Source organism: Andrena cerasifolii, chromosome 6 (assembly GCF_050908995.1).
Source record: "Andrena cerasifolii isolate SP2316 chromosome 6, iyAndCera1_principal, whole genome shotgun sequence".
Classification (NCBI taxonomy): domain Eukaryota; kingdom Metazoa; phylum Arthropoda; class Insecta; order Hymenoptera; family Andrenidae; genus Andrena; species Andrena cerasifolii.
In genome coordinates, this window is record NC_135123.1 from 674,232 (window position 1) to 695,552 (window position 21,321).

A 21,321-nucleotide genomic window follows, 5' to 3' on the forward strand; every position below is an offset into this window, starting at 1 on the left:
TGAATGTCTGTGAATTTGTTTTTATCATTACTCATATGTGTGGTCGCTCCACTATCTAGATACCAAGTGGTGGATTTTGTGCAATAGTTGTTAAACGCTGAGGCTGTCCATGCGTCGCTCCGACCTTGTGTTGAATTGTCCATCTTCGTACGACAATCCCTTGCACGGTGTCCATACTTTTTGCATATGTTGCAGTTTCCATTAAATTTATTTTGCTTTTCCTTATCCTTTTTGTTTTTGTTATATTTTTTTGTTACTAAGGCATTGTTACTGTTGGTTTCTTCCTCTGCTTTGTTGCTGGTTTCTCCTTTCCTCGCTTCCTCTTCTATCAACTTTAACTTTAGGCTTTCGAGGTTAGGTAACTCGTCACGTGACTCGATGGCAACCGCGAAATTTTCGTACTCTGTTGGCAAGGAGCTCAGCAACATTATCGACGCTAGTTCGTCTGGAATCTTTATCCCCACTCCTTCCAACTGTTCGACTTTAAATTGGAAGTCGTTAATGTATTGCGTCATAGTTTGCTGAGGTTCCTTTTTCAGCCTGTGTAATTGCTTATAAAGAGCGGCTTTTCGCACTGGACCTCTGGACTCATGTACGCTCTTTAGTTTTTCCCAAGCTTCATGCGAAGTTTCGGCCCTTTTCACGTGGTTTAACTGATTGTTCTCCACGCTTAATAGGATCAACGCCAATGCCTTTTCATCTTTCTTCGACCATTCGAGTGCGTTTTCTTTGGTCTGTGCTTCTTTTCCGTTTGTATATGACCACAGCTCGTTGAATATGAGAAGACTTCTTACTTGGATTTTCCAGGATTCATAGTTCTTCTCGCCAAGCTTCTGGATATGATTTGGGTTCAACGTGGCCATGTTGTTCTTTGTTTGGATAAACTTTTGTTTCCTTGTTTTCACTTTCACCTTACTTATTTTTAATTACGCGCAGTGGGAACGTCACTGGGCCCATAACCTGATGGTTTTATTAAGTGAGATACTCGTCGATATGGTTATTGTAATGTATTTGCCTTTGTTATTTACACGACATAAGAAAGGTCCTTGCTATACAAAGGTATATAACGCACTAATCTAAGGTTTAGCTCGTGGTAGTTTCGTCGCTACCGCTCGTCATGAAAGACACGGTTGATACCTAGATGGGTAAGTGTACTTGCCCATTTCTAACAGAACACAATACGACGATTTATTTCGTAGGCTTTATTTACGAGAGGACTGGACTCAATGTTCTTTGTACCACAATGACATTCAATATTTAATCTGAACCCTAATCCACCGTCATGACTACGTAAAAATTGTACATCACTTTTGCAAGTTTTACATTGCAAATGCTGAGATATGAATGTAAATACAGATATAAAATTTATGATCACGTAGCCATGGGAAGGATCAACAAGTATGTCATCATACATTGAATCCTTCAACTTCTCAGTCGACGTACTTGCGAGCAATGTATGCTGTTCCGTATACCGATTACCGTGAAATTTCCTTTTCCGTGGATTAGCTGCACGTTCACAGATACTACGATTACCTTTTTTCAAGCACTTAGGCATTGTAGCACAAGACTGTTCCTTTCGCCAAGACAGCATAAGGAAAACTAACTGGACTGAGTGATTTTGAAGATACACAATTAAATGAGACATTTTACCTGACCCCTAATAACCGAGTTTCCATTGTCACCTTCGACAATCATAAAAATTTACCTATTCTAACCCGCCGAAAAACGACGACAACCTGAGCGCCGAGTGGCCGGGTTTTTCCCATGCATTTGCCGCTACTCAAATGCCTATAACTTCGTGAATTTTACGAATTTCAACAAATCCTTTTAAACACGTATTCCTAAAAGGTTGAACATTCCAAACACGAAATATAAAAAAAACGATTTTTAGACCGAAACCTCCCCTTAAAAATCGTTTTTTTTTATTACATTTTTCGATTTAAATATTTATTTCTTATCTTTAACCATTTACAAGTTGTTATTTAATTTTAAGTGTAGGGGTGGTGCCACCCCCCTTGATCAAGATCAAGAATTACCGGAGCTAAACGAAATACGGATTTATTAAATTTGGCTGTTCTCCGAATGTAGAAAGTTTCATGAAAATCGGTGTCGAACCGTTCGCTAACTCTTTGCCTTTGTCAAGAGCGTCTCCGTCGCACAGTGGTTGGAATAGGGGTAACAGAGGACATTCGTGTATACCTTTAAAACTATAAAAGATATCGGAATGAAATTTGTGCTAAAAGAACAGGACAAAATTATCCCTTTCTAATGATGTATAATTTAATATTTTTTACATTTATTCATTTTCATATTTTTTTAACTTATTTGTGACAAAAACATTTAATTGTGTTTATTTGGTATCTCATTTAATGCTCTTTAAGTGATTTGAATCGTCGCATATTAGGTAAAGGAATAGAAGGATAGGTTCTGTTCCCGAATTGAAACACACAATAACGTTCAACGTGAGTCTTTTATTCGGTGACTTATATCTGCTCAAACGTTAAGACTTGTTGAGGTCAGGATGAAGACTGACGTCTGCCGGACGCACAATTTTCCGGCAAGACGCGCGCGGTTTTCTACCTCCTCCTAATTGGTTGACCCGATGCCGATGTCAACCAATCGGTATCGTTCGGACCCCTAAATCGCGCCACCTATTTCGCGCGTCTACGGCGCGCTTCCACCATAGCGGGGGTGAAATTTGGCGGGAGAAATACTTCTGGTAACGCAGCAGGATTTCCCCAGACCCCGAGGTGCGTGACGTTGCCAGTCGCAGGCCGCCGGCCCCGCACCGTGGGCCCTACAGAAACTCAAGGTTTACGATACCCGCAATAACTATTGAGGCCGTAAACGAAAGTCTCTAAGAAAACATGCTTTGTTCAAATCACGAAAAGAACGGAAAGCGGCTTACTCAAAAATAGTTTTGCTGGCGCGCGTGTCATAAACCATGCCGACCATCTGTACGCCAAATGTTCATATTTTGCCGTACCGATGACCGCTACATTAGGGAAACTAATCGTTTCCGAGTTATAAGGAAAAGTCAGTGATAGGACTGGCAGCAATCATTTTTCTTCCATGTTGTGATATAAACTAGCACCAACAAAATTGTCAGCTTTAAACATTTCAGTTAAGCACATCCGCCGATCAAAAAATCGATTTTTTTGCATATTTTCATTCAACAACGTCTCAAAAAGGCCCAGTGAAAATTTCGGATCTAAACTCCTAACGGCGCAGATTGTATAGGCAGTTTAGGGAGATCAACAGTGTGACGGCCTTAAAAATAGATATTTTTTGAAGATGGATTGTGACGCAGGTATAATAGACAGAAATGTGATATTTCTTTTAATTAATAATACATTTATTCATCTAAAAAAAGAATAAATTTTTGTTTCGTTGGAATAAACGCATGGAAAGTAGGGCAAGTCCCCATCACTAGACGAACTCGCTCGGCAACGTTAAGTGCGTTTTTCTCGGAACAATTTTTCGCGCACTGCCGCCACAATAAAAAATGCAATTCCTGGCCGAATTTAATAATTAAAACGGGATGAATTCAATGAGACATCAAAATGTGTCGCTGGCTCTCGAACTATAGGGACTGTGGCCTCCCTTATGGAACTGGTTAGGGAGTGCGGGTACCCCAACACCATGGTGAGCTAAGGGGATAACACGACAGTTACTTCAGAACCGCTGACGTAAACGCTAGTTGGAAGTTCTTAAACGATCGGAAACGCCACATTGTGCATTGAAGACGTACATATATTTTCTTTTCCATCGTGGTATATATTTTACAGTTTTATTTTTAATTTCAGTGTAGATTATGACAGTGTAATTTTAGTGTACATTCCCTGATAGCCAGATCTGGGCAGCAGAATCTGACGTCAGAACTGCAGCAGTCTGGGTCCGCATTTGGCTGCGTTCTGATGTGCAGAGCCTGAGGTGCAGTGCCTGATGTCAGATACACAGCAGATCGACAGCAGATCGACAGCAGATTTCGCCGTCTGCTGGGCACAGCAACAACGCCATCTGAGATCCAGAATTACCAAGCAATTGCCTACAGATGGCGCTGTTGCTGTGCCTAGCAGACGGCGAAATCTGCTGTCGATCTGCTGTCGATCTGCTGTCCATCTGACATCAGGCACTGCACCTCAGGCTCTGCACATCAGAACGCAGCCAAATGCGGACACAGACTGCTGCAGTTCTGACGTCAGATTCTGCTGCCCAGATCTGGCCAGGGGGACCAAGCTGTCTTTGTTTGGCTGAAGTTTTCCCGTTTAGTTAGCACCGCATTGGTAGGAGGCGCTAGGTACATCTCACACACACATACCTACGTGTATCAGTGAGCACGACACAACCTTTCGACGTTGGTGAAATGTTACCATGACGACCGTCGTCATTTAGAAATGTTTGGCGCAGACACGAGGAAGTGTCCTCACTTTCCCTGGTTTATCCTTTCTAAGGCCGTCTGACCATGGATTGTCGCGTCAGTGACGCGTATGCAGCAGATAGAAGGATAAACATTGAAATTGAATATTTCTTCTTTTCTTAGGAAAAGAAAATATATTCAATTTCTTTGTATATCCTTCTATCTGCTGCATACGTGTCGCTGGCGCGACAATCCGTGGACAGGTTTAAAGTAAACGGTGCATTACACGTATACACATACACATACGTCCCGATTCACACCAATTCACACATTCACAGTTTAGTACGCACCTCATTGGTAGGAGGCGCTACAAACTCTGCTTCAACTTTCGTAAGAGGGAAGCTTGGCCCCCCTGGATCTGGCTATCAGGGTTGTGTTTTAGTGTAGTTTCTATTTCCTTCTAGTACATATTTTCTACAGGTAAGTGGATTCTACTTTGATAATTAACTTCATACATCTTGTTTCCTTTTTTAAAAATAACTGGAAAACTTAAATTACATAAATAATATAAGCGTGCTAGTAAATTCGCACGTATGTTTGCGTCTCAAAATTATGTGCATCAAGAAGCCTGAACATCATCAGGTGTTAGGTTTTCAGAGAGTAATGATATCAGTTCCCATTCTTGTTTCAAAATCAGTGAAAACAATATAGAACCTTCCACTCCTCTAGAAGAACTTGAAGATACCCTTTATGTAGAAAATTTTAACGTTACACACAATTCAGATGAACATAATTCCACTATTAATAATGTCACTGAAGACTTTACAGATCAAACGAATCATCCAGATTTATCTTTCTTGCTGGCACAGTGGGCTTTGAAACACAATATTATGCATTTCGCAATTAATGATTTGATCCCTATTTTCAAGGAAACAGTTTCGAATAATAATTTACCATCAGATGCCAGAATCCTTTTGAAAGCAGTTAGAAATGTCGAAAGTAGAATCGTCGAACCAGGTCATTATTTCCATTTTGGATTAAAAAAATAGCATTCTGAAGCTCGTTAAATCTGTAGATATGTCCTTTTTTGGAAATAACAAAATTTCAATTAGTATAAATGTTGATGGTTTACCACTGGCTGGCAGTAGCGGTAGTCAAGTTTATCCCATATTATGTAGTCTAGCAGATTTTCAAGATGTTGATATGGTTGGCATCTACCATGGTTATCAGAAACCTAAAGATGCCAACTGTTTCTTGCATGATTTTGCAAAGGAGGCAGTAGACCTTGTTAATAATGAAATTTCAATAAATGGGCAGTTATATTATGTACAAGTAAAATCTTTTATATATGATGTATCTGCAAAGGCATATATCAAATACACGAAAGGACACGCAGGATATTCTTCCTGTACTAAATGCTATATTCAAGGAGAGTCTAGGAACGGTACAACGTGTTTTCCTGATATTGATAATATCTGTTTACAGACAGATTCTGATTTCAGGCGTAAAAAGGTAGAAGCTCATCATAATGGCACATCAATTTTAGAGACTATTCCTGGTATTAATATGATTGACTCCTTCCCTCTCGATTATATGCATCTAATTTGTCTCGGCGTAGTAAAGAAATTGGTTTACAATCTGTGGTGTTGTGGGAAACCGTGGACAAAAGTAACACCTCGGGAACACTCACGCGTATCTCAGTCATTGAAAAATCTGGCAAGATGTATTCCAGTTGAGTTCAACAGAAAGCCCCGTAGTCTAGATGATGCAAGCAGATGGAAAGCAACGGAATATCGACAATTTTTATTCTACACTGGTCCAGTAGCTTTGTTAAAGAATATAGATATTTGAATTTTATGGCGTTACATGTAGCTTCAGTTATTTTATAAAATTCCAGACATTTTGGTCGTATTGATGACGCATCAAAATTGTTAAAAAAATTTATTTACACATTTAAAATATTATATGGTTCAGAAAAGGTATCGCTAAATATTCATAATCGTTTACATATCTCGCAGGATGTTAGAAATCATGGGCCACTTGATAATTTCAGTTGCTTTCCTTTTGAAAATTTTTTACAAAGTATTTTACAGTTTGTTAGGAAGAACGACAAACCGTTACAGCAAATAGTAAAACGACACAGTGAGAAATCCAATTTTGTTAGCAATAATAAGCGTTCTAATGTTGTATTTCCTTTCTTTAAAACTGAACATTTCGAAAGTCCACTAATGAGGGATATTACAGCTTCTAAGCAGTTCAGATCTATTGTTTTTAAAAATTTTATCTTGAAAATCAGTGATCCTTATAACTGTTGTTGTCGTCATGATGGCAGTATTATCATCGTAAAAAATTTAGTATTGCATGCTAATGAACGCAAAGTAGTTGGTAAAAAATTTACGGTTATCACAGATTTTTATAAGACACCATTCCAATCATTTAAAATAGGAATTTTTCAAGTACAAGCATGTCATTTAAGTTCTTTTCAAACTTTTGGCGTTAAAGACATTGCCTACAAATGTGTAAAATTAGAAATTGACCAAAAATTATTATTTTTCCATTACTTCACTGCGTTAACTTTTCAGAAGTATAATAAATCTTTCTATATTATTTAAGGCACACATACAACATTTTTGTACTATAACGGCAAGTCGTAACTCCATTTCCTTCTCGCAAACCAACAATGTCAGTACCTACATAATCTCACTCATTTTTCAGCATTTACAGTGAAACACAACACTGCACACACACGCGCACACACATACAGGGTGGTCCCTATAGCTTTGTATACCGCATAAAATATCTCTGCTGCTTTTTGCATGTGACCAGCCTCTTCTCCCACCATGCATCCTCCAACGCCTAACAATAACTTTGATGCTTGTTTTTTTTTCCTTACACAAATTTTTACTAGGATAAAATAATATATTTGCATATAATCATCCTATCCATATTATCCTTCTTGACACATCCTTATTTATCCTCTCATGATGGAAGAAGCCTACCACCTTCCCGTGGTTTTCGTCGAGCAATCACACTTATTCCATAAACTGTAAGTAATCAAAATCAAAATAAGTAAAACAAACTGACATTTATAAATTTGATTATTATACAAAAAGTGTTATTGGTCAAGAGTAGAGTGTTCCTAATGAAATGTACAAAGCGAGTGATTATTTAGTTATCTCAAACAGAACGCATCGCTGTCCTTAACATCTCATTGCGATGTTAAATTTAAGATAATCGTGTTACATGAAGTGAGATATTCTGAGAATATTAATTATTTAGGTTTCGAGTTTTGCTGGTTGTAATGTAGAATATGTTGTTTCTTAAGTACTTGGGGTATTACTTCAATACGCTCGTCTTCTGTTCGTAATCTCACCGCTTCTTGATACAGTTATAGTTTATACTCGTAGCTCGTCATACATACTAACTTTGCGATCCGCAGTTCTGCACCACACGTCTCTGCAAAAGGGCGGCCCACAATTTTATTTGGTAATGAACTTCTCGCTGGTCGTCTTTTTCTGTAGCTTCCTTTTCTGCATGCTACACTAATATGTGTAATTGATTCCAGATGACTATATATATATGCGGAAGCTATGAGAAAATAAAACAAGCGATTTACAATCCGAAATAGAGTTTTCCAATAAGCGCAAAAGGATAGGGAAATAATTTTCAAACAACCAGGTACCAATCGCTAGACGAATTTTCTTTGCCCATGCCTCTGAAAATTAGAAACTACCACGAGTAACCCAACATTAGATAAAAATTATAACATCTGGAGCTATTTAATTATTTTTGTTATATTCATTTTTTTACAGAAATTATTATTATTTTCAGACAATATTTAGTATATCCCAGCGAGACCTAACCTGGAACAATTACAAACAACCAGTAAGAGCGAACAAAACAGCCAGCGGTGCAGGGGGATACAAGTTTAAGGAAGAAAGATACTGTTAAAGGTAAATTAATATTATTTGTATAAAGATATTGTATGCGTATTGTGTTAAAGTGAAAAAATATGAAGTATTTCATTGATCGTATTCACATGATCGTATCGGTGAAAAGAAAAATATTTTGAAATGCTTGTGACGCAAGTCCATTTAATAATAGCTCTCGCAGTGGAAACTCAACAAGTAAAAAATTTAAACAACTATAGTGGCGCACAAATTACGAAAGAAAAAATGGTTCCTTTTTTAACAGACACAACCACTTAAAATTCACATTACATTGTTCAGATCAGGTAAACAATTTTGAGGCCATTTTACAAAATGCAGCGGAATTTGAAGACTGAGTAAGTAACCCAGATAGCCATCTGCCTGCAGTCTGCCGGCAGATTGACAGCAGGGTCTGCCAGGAGAGCGCAGGATCTGCCGGCAGCTGCGGTGCAGCCTACGTCCGCATCCAGCTACGGTTCTGCCGGCAGGGTCTGCTTGTCAGGGTCTGCCGGCAGATCGACGGCAGATCGACGGCAGGTCCTGCTGCCCGCCTGACACATCCAACAGCGCCATCTGAAGGCCACAATTGCCAAAGAATTCCCTACGCGTGACGTCACATGGACCTACGCACCAACACAAATGTATCGTTATTGCTGTAGGTGTATCCCTATTCCCTCCCTTTCTATTACGCGTGGAGAATTGATAGACAGGAGAAATGTGGATTCTGCTCACATAACCTGCGAGCAGATTCTACAGTTTATTAAATAAGTTTTCTATTTATTTGTAAAAGTATATATTTTGTCTTTAAGAACATACAGTGATTACAATTACAGAATAATATAAGTGGCACATATAAATCGGAAGAGAAACTTTCAATATTTACATTTAGAAGTGGTGATTCTAGATGCAAACATAAGTCAATTTTGTCTGGAACGAAGGGCAATATCAGAAACTTTTATTCTATATATTTGACTTGTTTTTTTGCGTAGAATCACCACTTCTTCTTCGCTTGTGTTAACTCTGAAAACAAATACAATATTAGCTTAAAATTGAAATGATACTGGGAAAGTACCGATCAATGAGTATTTTATTAAACGGGCGCTGAAAAGTGCCGATTGTTGTTCATTGTGAACGTCGAGAGATAGTTCCCGTTGTAATAAATTAAAATGGGCACTGAAAAGTACCATTTGGTCTCTTCGCCACTGTAAAAGGAGACACATCTCTACTTTTAATGGGCACGTGAAAACGGACCTTCAGAGGTCGTCATCAGCTTCGTCGGGCTGCTGGTCGCTCCAGAAACTGCGGGGCACTCGAGGTTCCTGGGATGGCGATGCTGGCTTCGTGCGCGGACCACGCTTCCTACAGCGTATCCTCTCCTTTGCCGCCTTCAGTTCCGCTTGCATCCGCAATTGGAAGTCCGATCGGGTTGGCTTCTGGAACTTGGAATTCTGAGCCACACCGTCTGAAAAAGAAATGTATGCAAAGTACGTTAGCATCAATGGAACATACAGTAATAGTAACAATAATTCTACGTAAAAAGATGAAAAATGCTTATTGTTTCGTACCAAAAATCGCCCTCGCGATGCGGGTGTCATATAAGGATCTGAGTCCTTCGCGGCCAAACCAAGTGAACGACGACGTTAAGTCGTCCGGCAGTGCTTCCTTGAAGCAGCACTTGACCGCTCCCTTCAAATCGAACCCGCCCACGTATTCGAAATACTTTACCTAAACAAAGCGAGTAAAGATTGATGTAAGTATATATTATACAGGGTGTCCCACTAAGGAGTGGACAGCGCGATATCTCTTAAAGTATTGTCGATAAAAATATAAAAAAAATAGAGAATTGCATGGTTCGAGGGGGCCCATTTATTAGCGCGAACGAATTTTGTTTTCGATTATTATTTTAAAAGATACGATGGTCAAGTTCGGTTTTTCAAATGGAACTATTTTTTTTGAAGACCTGAGTTGATAGTGCGTTCCAAGACAAATTCAATAAGCTTTAATGTATACACTTTATTTCCACTGGTTTTTAAGATATTGCGCTTGCAAATTTACTGATTTTCACTGCAAGAAACCCCTCTGGAATGGTAAAAACCGGGGGCGGTCTTACTAGCGCCACGGGTGGCACTGCTTGTTGAAATGGATACTTACCTGCCAAAGGTCTACGCCAGAAATGGCAGGCCCAAAGGCTGGACAATTCTTTTCCGTCAGAAATGCTACTTAGGTAGGTACATCTGCGGTATCGAGAAGCGCATCGTTACTTTTATTTCGCACTTGCTTCTACGCTCGGATGGCCGGTTCTTTTGGGAGGGATGCAAGTTGGATTGGTTCTGATACAATCTGCTCCCTATGGTTGAAATTTAGTCTAGCAACTTTCACTCCTCCTATAGCTTCTCGATACCGCAGATGTACCTACCTAAGTAGCATTTCTGACGGAAAAGAATTGTCCAGCTTTTGGGCCTGCGAACCCTGTCGTAGACCTTTGGCAGGTAGGTATCAGTTTCAACAGGCAATGCCACCCGTAGCGCCAGTAAGACCGACCCCGGTCCTTCCTATTCCAGAGGGTTTTCTTCCAGTGAAAATCAGTAATTTTGCAAGCGCAATATCTTAAAAACCAGTGGAAATAAAGTGTATACATTAAAGCTTATTGAATTTGTCTTGGAACGCACTATGAACTCAGGTCTTCAAAAAAAATAGTTCCATTTGAAAAACCGAGCTTGACCATCGTATCTTTTAAAATAATAATCGAAAACAAAATTCGTTCGCGCTAATAAATGGGCCCCCTCGAACCATGCAATTCCCTATTTTTTTTATATTTTTATCGACAATACTTTAAGAGATATCGCGCTGTCCACTCCTTAGTGGGACACCCTGTATATAAAAGTAAATAAAAGAATAATTTCGTTTTCACTTACAACTTTGGAATAAGTGTCGTCATCGATGTCCTCAAAACAGTCCACCTCCTGCACTGAGGACAAAGGGAGGACTGCTGGTTTCATCGGTTGACCGGTATTATGGGTGGCCTGGACAGATTTCTGAATACTCAGCAAGAGAGTATTCATTCTTCTGCAAACAGAACGGATGGAGACGTAACGTATTAATAAACACGATACACGCGATACTTACATTAGCTCCGCCTCGATCCGATTGCGCTCCGTGAGATCTTCCATGCTCCTGCGAACATTAACATTTATAAGAAAATGTCCTTACAGTAATATTTTTATAGCAAAAAAAAAAGAAACATGTAAATTTACCCATTGTCAGGAGGTTGGGTTGACGAGTTAGTTTTCGAGCACAAAGGGTACCACGTCGAATAAAGGGTACCACATGGTATCATTTTGGCGGTACAGTGGACTACGCTCGGATTGGCTGCGCCGCCATGCGGTCATTCGTGATTGGTCGGGACTCTACTTCCCAGTTCGCGTTTGTTTCGAATTCTCGTTCATTCTGAGGTGGCAGTCATCGACGGCAGATCCAAAGAATTTTTAGAACGTTGAAAAACCACGAAAATCATCCCGAGACATCCACAAGACGTAAGTAATTATGGAATTGAATAATTTCAAATTGTCTGCGTCGCGGAAATCGGGACACGCACTATCGGCGAGACAAAAACGTAGGGCGTATGCGCGAAGTGCGAAGTAACTTACGCGTGCGATACCGTTCTGCAATTTCACACCGTTCGTAGAGTAGGGGATAATTCTTCTACCGTGCAAGATGCTGCTGGCACATCTGCAGGCTGTAGTTCGTCCGCTCCTGTTAATTTAATCCCCGATAGATTCAGTGATAGGCGCGATATAAATGTAGAAGACGCCGGTCCTTCTACTTCCACGTCACGCGTTTCTAATCTCCGCGATACCGTTTTATTGTCCTGTGCTACTTCCTCCGAGCCATCTTTTCGCCAACGGTTAGCGTCTTGTTTCGTAGACAACAATTTGACACACGTTCAAGGAGATAATATATTATCTCTCCTTCGAACACATTCCTGTTTCTCCCAGTTGCCTCAGGATGTTAGAACACTTGTATCTACGCCACGTAATCCTGCTGCCACATTCGTCGTGCCACCAGGAGAATACATTCATTTTGATCTAGAAGCAGAAATTATTAAAAGTCTCCCTAACACTTTGTCGGTATCATTTGTTAGACAGTTAGAATTAGATTTTCATATATGGTGGATGTAGTTTGGACAAATCAAGTTCCATTCATATCTGGCCCGTTCAATGTAGGATTTCAAATATTCCTCAGATAAAGCCGATAGTGGTAGGAATCTATAAAGGTCCCCAAAAACCACACGACCCCAATATTTTCTTTGAGAAATTTATTGCAGACGTCAGGGCGATCATGTCCAACGGAGGCATAAATTTTCATTCCATTAAGTTGCCCGTACGACTGAGATGTTTCATAGCCGATGCCCCAGCTCGAGCATTTGTATTAAATCATCGTGGGCATATGTCTTTCCATCCCTGTTCCAAATGTACGGTTTCTGGTACCCTGAACGGTAGGCATTACGCTTTCAATGGGATACATCATTCTCCTCGAACCGATGAGGATTACATTAGGCAGTTAGAAACATCACAAGAAACATCACAAGCTAGGTACAAGCCCATTGTCATTGCTACAGATAGGAATGGTTTCGCAAGTTCCATTCGAGTACATGCATCTTGTATGTTTGGGCGTAGTAAGAAAACTGTTGTCTGCGTGGGTACATGGAGAATATTCCCCTTTCTCAAAATTGCGCCGCCGACACATTTCTATACTGTCTACGAGACTGAAGAGTCTTAAAACAGATATTGCCCCTCAGACTTTGCCAGACGTCCCAGAGCTATTGAACTATGCTCTAAATATAAAGCGACCGAATTTCGTCAGTTCCTTCTGTATACAGGGCCAGTTATACTGAATGGTGTACTGGAGGAAACTGTATACAAGCATTTCTTATTCTTACATGCAGCCATACGGGTTTTAGTTTCAGAATCTCCATCGAGCCAACACTTGAGATTCGCAGAGTCAGCTCTGGAGAAATTTGTTCTTCGTAACGAAGAACTTTATGGCCCAACTTTTAATAGTTATAACGTCCATGGTCTTCTTCACCTAACCAACGATGTCAGATGTCTTGGTAATTTAGATTCATGTTCTGCTTTTCCATATGAAAACAACATGTCCATTTTTAAAAGGTATCTGCGAAAGCCAAGTCTTCCTCTCCAACAATTTTCCAATAGGATGAGGGAGATACAATTTCATGGCACAAACATTCATTATAATGTTGATTTTTCTATTCACGTATCTAGACCACTTTGTAACGACCCCAATTGTTCTCAGTACCACAAGATAGAGTTCAATAACATATCTCTGGGCATCAATGTACGAGATAATTGTTGCATCTCAGTCGACGGCTCGATCTGCTTAATTTTCAATATTAGCATGAACTCCGATAACTCCTATCATTTAGGTATTAAAAAATTTCTAGAGGTCGATGATTTTTATGATGTCGGCATAAAGTCTTCCGTTCTTGGTGTATATAAATGCGTCAGATTGAGCCCTGAAATTCTAAACATCTCCCCCAATCAGGTTCGCGCTAAATGTTATAGAATTCCTTTTTACGGTAGTACGCCCATTGGCAATAACGGCGACCCCATCCCCTTAGAAACCCGTAGTTATGTCGTTGCCGTTATTACACACAGCGAGAAGTCGTAGTATTCAAATTCTTCAATATTTATTTTCGTTAGAAGTATCTCGTTGTCAGTCCCTCTCCCTTGTGTAAGCCTCTCGCGTCAGGTGGTCACCATGGTGGTTTTAGTGGGTGCAAGCCCCACATAATCTTATCCCTCCCACGGGGGTGAGATATTCGTTAGGGATTTCCACCATGTAAAAAAAAAAAAAAAAAAATCGTTTTCCCTATTCAGTTTCGTCTCCTGTTTTTGGTAAGTTACGACTATTTTCTGGTGAGTGACGTGCTATAATATTTACATTTTCTTCTTTTGTACTGCTCTTCACAAGTAAAACCATACTTACACGTATCCTTGTTAATCTCTGGTGATGAGTTATTTTATCGTTTGGTTCGAATGTTTCTGCATGGGTCATTTTCACGTTTTCTACTGTTGTAGCCTTTGTTGAGTTACACTCCACTTATTGAGTAGCACGTTATACAGGTTCGTCTTGAATAGGTGGTGCATAAAATATTGCATGTAAAATGTAAAAAACAGCTAACACGCCTTTGTTAAGTATTGTAACATGTACTTTTTTTACTTACAGACCGACATGAGCCAAAGAGAGAAACGTGTGGTTACCAAACCCACACGTTACCAAACAACATTTTCGGAGGAAACTCCGAAACGGCGAAGGACGTCGACCGCGCCGAGACCAACCATCAACCAGGACATCCAGGATTTGTCGATTATCATGCAGGAAGACGGTCCAACAACGTCAAACGGTGTTCCTACTGTTAACTCGGATAATATGTTTCAGGATACGTATGCCGCCAATGTTCCTGTCTTCGAAGCATTCGCAGATCCAGGGACAACGTCATCTGCACGCGCCACTGTGGTCCACAGTGAGCCGTTGCGGCACAATACAGCGTCAACCCAACCTCCTGATAATGGGTAAATTTACATGTTTCTTTTTTTTTTGCTATAAAAATATTACTGCAAGGACATTTTCTTATAAATGTTAATGTTCGCAGGAGCATGGAAGATCTCACGGAGCGCAATCGGATCGAGGCGGAGCTAATGTAAGTATCGCGTGTATCGTGTTTATTAATACGTTACGTCTCCATCCGTTCTGTTTGCAGAAGAATGAATACTCTCTTGCTGAGTATTCAGAAATCTGTCCAGGCCACCCATAATACCGGTCAACCGATGAAACCAGCAGTCCTTCCTTTGTCCTCAGTGCAGGAGGTGTTTTGAGGACATCGATGACGACACTTATTCCAAAGTTGTAAGTGAAAACGAAATTATTCTTTTATTTACTTTTATATATAATATATACTTACATCAATCTTTACTCGCTTTGTTTAGGTAAAGTATTTCGAATACGTGGGCGGGTTCGATTTGAAGGGAGCGGTCAAGTGCTGCTTCAAGGAAGCACTGCCGGACGACTTAACGTCGTCGTTCACTTGGTTTGGCCGCGAAGGACTCAGATCCTTATATGACACCCGCATCGCGAGGGCGATTTTTGGTACGAAACAATAAGCATTTTTCATCTTTTTACGTAGAATTATTGTTACTATTACTGTATGTTCCATTGATGCTAACGTACTTTGCATACATTTCTTTTTCAGACGGTGTGGCTCAGAATCCCAAGTTCCAGAAGCCAACCCGATCGGACTTCCAATTGCGGATGCAAGCGGAACTGAAGGCGGCAAAGGAGAGGATACGCTGTAGGAAGCGTGGTCCGCGCACGAAGCCAGCATCGCCATCCCAGGAACCTCGAGTGCCCCGCAGTTTCTGGAGCGACCAGCAGCCCGACGAAGCTGATGACGACCTCTGAAGGTCCGTTTTCACGTGCCCATTAAAAGTAGAGATGTGTCTCCTTTTACAGTGGCGAAGAGACCAAATGGTACTTTTCAGTGCCCATTTTAATTTATTACAACGGGAACTATCTCTCGACGTTCACAATGAACAACAATCGGCACTTTTCAGCGCCCGTTTAATAAAATACTCATTGATCGGTACTTTCCCAGTATCATTTCAATTTTAAGCTAATATTGTATTTGTTTTCAGAGTTAACACAAGCGAAGAAGAAGTGGTGATTCTACGCAAAAAAACAAGTCAAATATATAGAATAAAAGTTTCTGATATTGCCCTTCGTTCCAGACAAAATTGACTTATGTTTGCATCTAGAATCACCACTTCTAAATGTAAATATTGAAAGTTTCTCTTCCGATTTATATGTGCCACTTATATTATTCTGTAATTGTAATCACTGTATGTTCTTAAAGACAAAATATATACTTTTACAAATAAATAGAAAACTTATTTAATAAACTGTAGAATCTGCTCGCAGGTTATGTGAGCAGAATCCACATTTCTCCTGTCTATCAATTCTCCACGCGTAATAGAAAGGGAGGGAATAGGGATACACCTACAGCAATAACGATACATTTGTGTTGGTGCGTAGGTCCATGTGACGTCACGCGTAGGGAATTCTTTGGCAATTGTGGCCTTCAGATGGCGCTGTTGGATGTGTCAGGCGGGCAGCAGGACCTGCCGTCGATCTGCCGGCAGACCCTGACAAGCAGACCCTGCCGGCAGAACCGTAGCTGGATGCGGACGTAGGCTGCACCGCAGCTGCCGGCAGATCCTGCTGCCCGATCTGGTTATCAGGGAAAATACTTCAGTCTTCAAATTATCTATATATATATATATTTCCTGTATGCAAAACATATGTAAAGTTTCAAACATTTTTCAAAATTCGTTTTCGGTAGTTGTTACAAACGAAATTATTAAGTTCATTTGGTAATGTTAAATAATTTTTATATTTCAGGTTTGCGAGTTAAGGATTTTTGGTGGGTCCAGCAATTACAACTTCATTAAGCGGACGCTGTCATCTTTAATAACGAATGACATTGCAATGCTGTACAGCTGACTGGGGCGATAAGGGAAGAAACGCCACTCCACCAATTAACAATAGCAAAGTTTATAATAGGTAATTATCACCTTTATTTTACTGATGCTGATATTGATTACTGTGGAATTTAATGTATAATGTTTCATTCAAATTCTTGTTCAAGATGATGCGGATGAAGCAAACGTAGGGCAATTCAAAAAAGAAACAGAGGAGTTAATCCAGAACTGGTTGAAGAGAGCAACTGATAAGACAGCAGATTCCAAAAAAATTTTAATGGAAGTTTCACTTCCGTAGATAGTCTGATATAGTGAGGGATTAGCTTGATCTTGATGGGATCTGAAGCACTACCAATCGCTTCAAGTCTGTATATATGACAAAAAATTTAATCACTTCGAACATGATTCGAAGCTTAAAACTCTTGAAAGTCTTGAATGTTTAAAGTCTCGATACGTCTTGAAAGCCTTGATCATCTTGGAAGTCTTCAAAATCTTGTTATGTTTGACCGATGAAGACGATCAAGACTTTGTCTCTGTCTTTGTATGTGATTATACTGTTGTGAGCACCGGGTATAGGCCCGTACATAGCCTGCTGGTGCTCGCAGCTGATGTTAGAAGAAGGTCGGCCCCCTTCAAGAGGACGATCGAGAGGCCGGCGAGAAAAGGTCTGGTACCGAACGCCATTGCGTTCGGACGTACGGTCGCATCTTTGTAACCGATATTGCCCTGTGTAACAATACAGTTCAGTCGTGTGTGCGTCCGTTTGATTATTCTTCCACTCCTTTGCGTCGGGGTGGCCTGCGATGAAAACGCCCCGGCGCAACAATACTTAAAACTGTAATTGTAATTAAATAAATAAAATAAATTCGTATCAAGTTATTTTGAAAGCTATTTAGTTGGTTAAATTTATATTACACCTAACCAGTACCGTTTTGAAGACGTCTTTAAAACGCCTTTGTGCTATCTGGGAATATATATATATATATATAAATACAGGGTCAACGTTATAAGCTGCAACCCGCGCGCGCGCGAACTTGTAAGATGGCAACACCGCCTCACGGATGCATTCCACTACAACCATGCGCCGATATTTCCGCCATCTATGAGCCAATGACGAAAGTGTAGGGTCTTTTAGGTGCCAGTAGAGGGTGCTTTTGACTTTCGTCAGAGAATATTAAATTTGACGTAGCAGACGGGTAAGAAAAGGGTAGCCATTTTAAGAGTGCGACCGCGCCGATCCCGTTATCTACGTATGCAATGGTCCAGCAGCGGTATTAGACCACGCTGACGCGTTAGTGGCCCGGGTTGATGAATTTGGAACATTTTTCGCATAACTTTTGAACTACAAAAAATATCGGAATGCAATTTGCGCCATAAAATGGGGACAAATTATCACCTTCTAATGATGGAAATTTTACCAAATTTTACGTTTACTTAATTTTTATTTTTTCAATTATTTAACCATAATTGTTGCGACAAGCCTTTACAAACTGTTTATTTAAATATTTTATATAAGTTGTCCCTGTACCATTACTTTCACAAATTGGTTTCCTTTTTTGCGATTTTATTCTTAATGTAGTGCATGCACAGATCGGAAGTAAGGGGTAACTAATGGGACGTGTCGCTGTTTCTCTAGCATTCTTTGAATTTTTTCTACAATTTTTGTGTCTGAATGTTTTAACCCTTTAGATATTATACACAACGCCTGTAGTGGCTTCCGTTTATGTCATCTTTTGGAATGGTACATGAAAATGCGCAGGCCGGATGCGCGTGATTATTATGTGGTCCCCTCCTCGAAGTGACAGAAAACATAACCTACATGCTATACCAGATTTCATAAAGATACAGTTGCGGCGTAATAATAATATTTTGGAAGGATGTTAAGTCATACTCAAAGCTCACAAATGTAGCGTAAAAGAACGAAATAGCCAATAAACATTTATTGTCGTGTAGCATATAGGTTACATTTTCTGTCACTTCGAAAAGGGGACCACATAATGATCACGCGCATCCAGCCTGCGCATTTTCACTAGATCGGGCGGACGCATGGAAGGGTACCTTCCCCACCCTGCAGTAATAGTAGTTGGAACCACAGATGGGCATAAAATCATTTTAAATAAAAAATTGATTTCCAATAAATGGCAGAAATTTTATTCGAAACCAATCAAATATAAATAACCCGGAGTTATTTATTATACGAAGCGCCGTAACTAATGTTTTCATTCGACTGGAATTCATCAGAAGCTTCGAATAATGTTCTCCCTTTTATTTATATTTATATCCGAAAGTTATTTAAAGCTAGGCGAGCATCGAGCGGCTTTGATCGAAGCCGTCGGCTCCTCGAGCCGAGCGACATTGTATCGTTCATCGGCACCCGTCTAATCTGCAGCGCGAGGTTGCTCGGCGATGTGTCATCGATTATACAAAAACGGAATTTCTTTATTTTTCATCATATCAATATGAAAGTGACAGCAATGGATTTCTTGCATTCTCCCGATTAAATTGACAAAAACAAAATTTAAATCGGACTACTTTTAACGAAACGGGCTTTCAATCCTGCAAACTAATTTTATGCGTAATATCGTTAACTGAGACAGTGAGAGCAAACAACGGACTAACCCACATTCTTTTCGAAATTGAGGTAGTAGCAATAACGTATTCCAACTTGAACCATATTCTTGAGCCCGGTGTGCGCCACTATGGGGTGACATACGTTAATATAATCTTTTGAAACGACACGCCACTTTTGTGTGCTTTGATACGCAGGTGGCGAAAAATCAAGCCAACCCTATCGTAGCTAAAATTATTGAAATTGAGACGGGTACGAGACCAGTCGACACATTGTTTTCAAACCTTCGTACAGTAATCTGGGGTGCGAGTGGTAAACCGGCCATAAAAGCGGAGCGCCCGGCTCGCTTACCTGAGTCGGGAAATTCCGAATAGCTCTTTGCGACGTTAATTTGAAAGCGACCATCTTAAAATTCTTGAAGCTCGGGCATCACCGCTGTCCAGCGCTCGCTAGCAGCTTCGAACGCTGGACCGGTGCGAGAAGTGCCTTCTCGCATGTTTCGCGACATTCAATTTCTCTTACAAGCCTATCATTATATTTTCCTTAAATTGATTCCGCCCTTATCGTTGATTTCGTCCTATTGTTCACCTACACTACTTTGCTCTAGGTAGTTTTCATATTTCGGCGCATGGTTGGAGTGGAATGCGTCCGTGAGGCGGTGTTACCATTTTACAAGTTCGCGCGCGCGCGCGGGTTGCAGCTTATAACGTTGACCCTGTATATATATATATATATAGTGTTTGTGCGGATTTAGCTTCCGCTGATACCACGTGTTCTTCCTTCCTTCCACTTTAATTCTTGTATTTCTTGCTTGCACTCTGAAAGTTAATTTATCTGTTTTGTTTTGTTTTGTTTAATAGTTTATATTTGTGTATTCATGCTGGCAAAGGCCTGTACAATGTTGGTTATGATTTCCATGTCGTCGCTAAAAGCTAGGGCTCTAATGTCATATGGACCTTGTATCTCTTTCGTCTGTATGAAATTGGTGAAATTGTCTGTAATGTCTTTATTTAGAGGATATGTGAATATCATGTGATTTAGATCTTCTTATTCGTATCCGCACTTGCATTTGGGATCTGGTATGATGGAGATTTTGTATAGGTGTGCATTGGTTCTGTGATAATTGCTTCTAATCCTATTTATTATTGATATTGTTTTCCTAGTTGGTTTTTGTGTAAAATTTTTAAACCAGTGTGAGTTTAATTTTATATTTTCAATTGTTAGTTTGAAGTAACTGTTGTTATTTGTTTGCGATATTGTCTCTAGTTCTTTTTTTCAGTTTAGAATGGATGTGGATTTGAGGGCCTTTCTGGCTGCTTTACTTGTGAGCTTCGTTGGAATTTGCCTTCCTGCTTCTCTTCCGGCTTTTGCCAGTCGATCTACCTTATCACTATTTTCCACGCCTATGTGGCCTGGGCACCATATGAAAAGAATTTTTTTGTTTATGGATTGGCATCTATACGCTAGGAATTTTATTTCCATTGTATATTGGTTTTCCTGTATATTGTGATTTATTTGGTTTAATTTATTAATGAGGTGTTTAGCGTCTGATATTATCTTACAAGATTCATAAGTGCTGGTTTTGAAGAATTTAATCGCTTCTATAATTGCTATTGCCTCTAAAGTTTCTGGTGAATGTTCTTTGGATAGGCTAAATGTGCCTGCTTTTGTGGTTCCCTCGTTGTCATTATTTTCTATCGTTTTTTTGTGCCCAGATCCGTCTGTGTATATGTCTATGTCATAAGGTGGGAGTTCATTTAATTTTTTGTTGAATGTTTCATTTGGTTTTTCTGCTTGTTTCATAATCTCTCGTATTTCTGTGTTTATTTCTATCTTGTTGAATTGAATTTGTATTGGGTGTTACATGGACCCTTTAGGTCCATCCCGTGCTTGCTGTCGAGTGGTGCT

General features: G+C 39.9%; 3 protein-coding genes and 4 long non-coding RNA genes across 8 annotated transcripts in view; 5 read left to right on the forward strand and 2 right to left on the reverse strand.

Moving 5' to 3' along the window:
* The window catches only part of LOC143370507 (uncharacterized), a 106,897-nt gene that overhangs the window by 37,526 nt on the left and 48,050 nt on the right, over window positions 1-21,321 (reverse strand). The window lies entirely within an intron of this gene.
* On the forward strand, window positions 4,769-6,396 carry LOC143369670 (uncharacterized). The gene has a single exon (XM_076813904.1). The coding sequence runs from the start codon at window positions 5,438-5,440 to the stop codon at window positions 6,209-6,211; it is 774 nt and encodes a 257-aa protein (XP_076670019.1). The 5' UTR covers window positions 4,769-5,437; the 3' UTR covers window positions 6,212-6,396.
* On the forward strand, window positions 6,973-17,468 carry LOC143369671 (uncharacterized). Its single transcript, XR_013085457.1, has 3 exons — window positions 6,973-8,645; window positions 16,765-16,926; window positions 17,012-17,468. It is a non-coding gene; the product is annotated as an uncharacterized LOC143369671 (long non-coding RNA).
* LOC143370017 (uncharacterized) lies at window positions 9,543-11,540 on the reverse strand. Its single transcript, XM_076814595.1, has 4 exons — window positions 11,416-11,540; window positions 11,205-11,355; window positions 9,855-10,014; window positions 9,543-9,751 (listed from the first exon to the last, which is right to left on the reverse strand). The coding sequence occupies exons 1-4, from the start codon at window positions 11,457-11,459 to the stop codon at window positions 9,543-9,545; spliced, it is 564 nt and encodes a 187-aa protein (XP_076670710.1). The 5' UTR covers window positions 11,460-11,540.
* Window positions 12,764-14,052, forward strand: LOC143369944 (uncharacterized). The gene is given in 2 exon segments (XM_076814457.1): window positions 12,764-13,069; window positions 13,072-14,052. Coding segments are annotated over 2 exon segments (1,062 nt in total). The 5' UTR covers window positions 12,764-12,913; the 3' UTR covers window positions 13,978-14,052.
* Window positions 14,113-14,474, forward strand: LOC143369945 (uncharacterized). The gene is made up of 2 exons (XR_013085533.1): window positions 14,113-14,263; window positions 14,325-14,474. It is a non-coding gene; the product is annotated as an uncharacterized LOC143369945 (long non-coding RNA).
* On the forward strand, window positions 14,932-15,733 carry LOC143369946 (uncharacterized). The gene is made up of 3 exons (XR_013085534.1): window positions 14,932-15,010; window positions 15,071-15,216; window positions 15,297-15,733. It is a non-coding gene; the product is annotated as an uncharacterized LOC143369946 (long non-coding RNA).